The 2485-nt window shown below is 49.5% G+C and overlaps 1 protein-coding gene across 1 annotated transcript; it reads left to right on the top strand.

Annotated features, from left to right (window-relative positions):
* The first annotated feature begins 854 nt into the window (after positions 1-854).
* Positions 855-1903, top strand: LOC133886866 (ethylene-responsive transcription factor ERF039-like). Its single transcript, XM_062326764.1, has one exon. It carries the CDS (start codon positions 991-993, stop codon positions 1714-1716), a length of 726 nt encoding a protein of 241 aa, XP_062182748.1. The 5' UTR covers positions 855-990; the 3' UTR covers positions 1717-1903.
* The last annotated feature ends 582 nt before the right edge of the window (positions 1904-2485 follow it).

The following is a 2485-nucleotide window of genomic DNA, read 5'->3' as shown; positions in this document are numbered from 1 at the left end:
AACAGGGAAATGTTGTCGAAAACTTCCAACAGGGAAATTAAGGCTGTATATCGACAGCCACCTTCCGCTTGTCTCTCTTTGGATGAACTGATCGATGCCGTGTCACTGTCTATGGCCAAACTGCATTGTACTTGCTACTCATTGCGTTTAGAACCCCCTAAAAAAAATCTGATAACGTATATACTTGCATATACAGTATATAGTTTGTAATAATGTAGACAGCAAAAGTCATAAGCACGCGGTTGCATGTGAAAGCGTGTATGAGATCACGCAATTAATCAATTCATTGATGGAGTGTTTACATAGATAGCCGGTTGGGCATCCAACAGCTAAGGTTAAGATTAAGGAGGTAAATCATGGAGCTAATATCTACGGATTACAACAAAGCTATCAGATATGTAACTACCAAATATACAGTCCAATTTTTGTAGACGAAGAGTTCGAATAATGGTCGCGGAATGGCACGGCCGTGCACTCGAGCATACGCATGTATTCGTGCCGGATTACCAAGGCGGCAGGCACCGAATTGACTAGTAATTAAGTAGAGGGAGATGGTTTCGTTGGCATGGACACGTACTGCAGGCGGCCGGCCATCCAGCTCCAGCTCGAGCTCCAGCAACCCCCTGAGACTGAGACGCGCCATCCATGATCGATCAACAATAATGGCCATGTACTCATGTCATGGGAGCTCACGCGTCGCTGTTATCCTACTGTTAGGTACGCCGTGCGTCTTTCTCCATCTCTCTCGTGTCCTCGACAAATACAACTTTGCCATATGTTACGAATGCACGATCTATTTTGATCATCTATTTTTTTCATCTGATACTCATCTATCCAACCTCTGCTACTTATACAGCGAGCTACCCCTTCCTCTCTCTACATCCACCATTGCACTGCATCACCTCCCTCTCCCCTACACCTTGAGATCATTGCCCGTACGCGGTCGCCGGTCGGGTAGTTGTGGCATACACAGTGTGATCGCCTCGGCGTATGGCAATGAGCGAGGGGAGCTCGGACACCTCGTCGACGTCGTCCTACTCCTCCTCACCCTCCACGTCCTCCAGCTCACGCGGGCCGCCCTCGGCCTCCGGAGCCGGCGGCGGTAACAAGGGCCGCAAGAAGCGGCCGCGCGCGCACGACGACGCCGACGCGGGCGCGCGCGGGGGCGGGGGCGCCCCGGCGTACCGCGGCGTGCGGATGCGGGCGTGGGGGAAGTGGGTGTCGGAGATCAGGGAGCCCCGCAAGAAGTCGCGCATCTGGCTCGGCACCTTCTCGTGCCCGGAGATGGCCGCGCGCGCGCACGACGTCGCCGCGCTCAGCATCAAGGGCGCGCGCGCCGTCCTCAACTTCCCGGACCTCGTGCACGTCCTCCCGCGCCCCGCGTCCCTCGCCCCGCGCGACGTCCAGGCCGCCGCCGCGCGCGCCGCGCTCATGCAACAGCAGCAGCAATCCAGCGACTCCTCCCCCGCATCCGCGGTCGCGAGTCCTGCTGCGGCGGACCACGGCCAACGACCAGCTGCTGCTCGCGACGAGTCCGAGCCGAGCCGGGAGGAGCGGCAGCCGGCGCAGGCGGAGAAGGCCGAGCTAGTGTTCGACGAGCTGGCGCCGCTGTGGGTGGAGGAGGACGTGGTGAACTTCGGGCCGTCCGATCATCCGTGGACGCCGTACGATGGGCTTGATGCAGTCGGCTTCCAGCCTCTCCTGTGGGAACATTAAGCTTGTACACAGGCTTTCCTTTATTTGGTTTCGAATTCTGTGTTTTTTTCTAGTGCTGCTTTTAGTGTGTGATTTCTTTCTCTCTCTTTTTCATTTCATTTTGAGTTGGACTTCAAGTCCTGTGTAGAATATATTAGCTAAGTGAAATGCGAGATGGATGTAAAAATGTGAATTTCGATCCAATGAGTGAAAATGATGCTAGGAGACTGAAGATATAACATTGTTGACTTTGGCAGTGCCTTGAGTTTTCAGAAAGTTACCGATCAAACACCCTTGAGTCCAAGTTATGTGAAAATGGCGTCTGCTTCTTTAATCACATTATGAAAAAAAATCCCCCGATTCTTATGAACAAATGTTATTTGTTTTCGAGTAAATTTTAAAAATCTACAACTTTTTTCACCATAGACTCATCCATCATCCTCTATAAGTTATAGTAGAAGAATTAACCGTAGACTCATTTGTTACTAGAGGATGATAGATGAGCTCACGATAAGAAAGTTATAGTTTTTTTTCAACATATGTCATAATAGTTAGAGATTTTTGAAATAAATATTTAAAATTATAGTTTTTTATAACATGTGTCAAAATAATTATATGTTTTTAAAATTTACTATTTATTTCCACACCGTCCTGCAACTATTGCAGTGGCGAAACGAAATTGGCCACTTGATTTTACACGCTATTGACTTTCACACAGTTCCTTTTTTTTTTATCGCAATGACTACATCATCAGGAAAAAAAAAATTGTTTCGATGCAATTCGACACCTG

This window comes from Phragmites australis, chromosome 1 (genome assembly GCF_958298935.1).
Source record: "Phragmites australis chromosome 1, lpPhrAust1.1, whole genome shotgun sequence".
NCBI lineage: Eukaryota > Viridiplantae > Streptophyta > Magnoliopsida > Poales > Poaceae > Phragmites > Phragmites australis.
This window is presented reverse-complemented; position numbering and strand designations above follow the sequence as displayed.

What these genes read in the sequence shown, in the direction of transcription:
- LOC133886866 (XM_062326764.1), top strand. Translation starts at nt 991, where the DNA reads ATGGCAATGAGCGAGGGGAGCTCGGACACCTCGTCGACGTCGTCCTAC.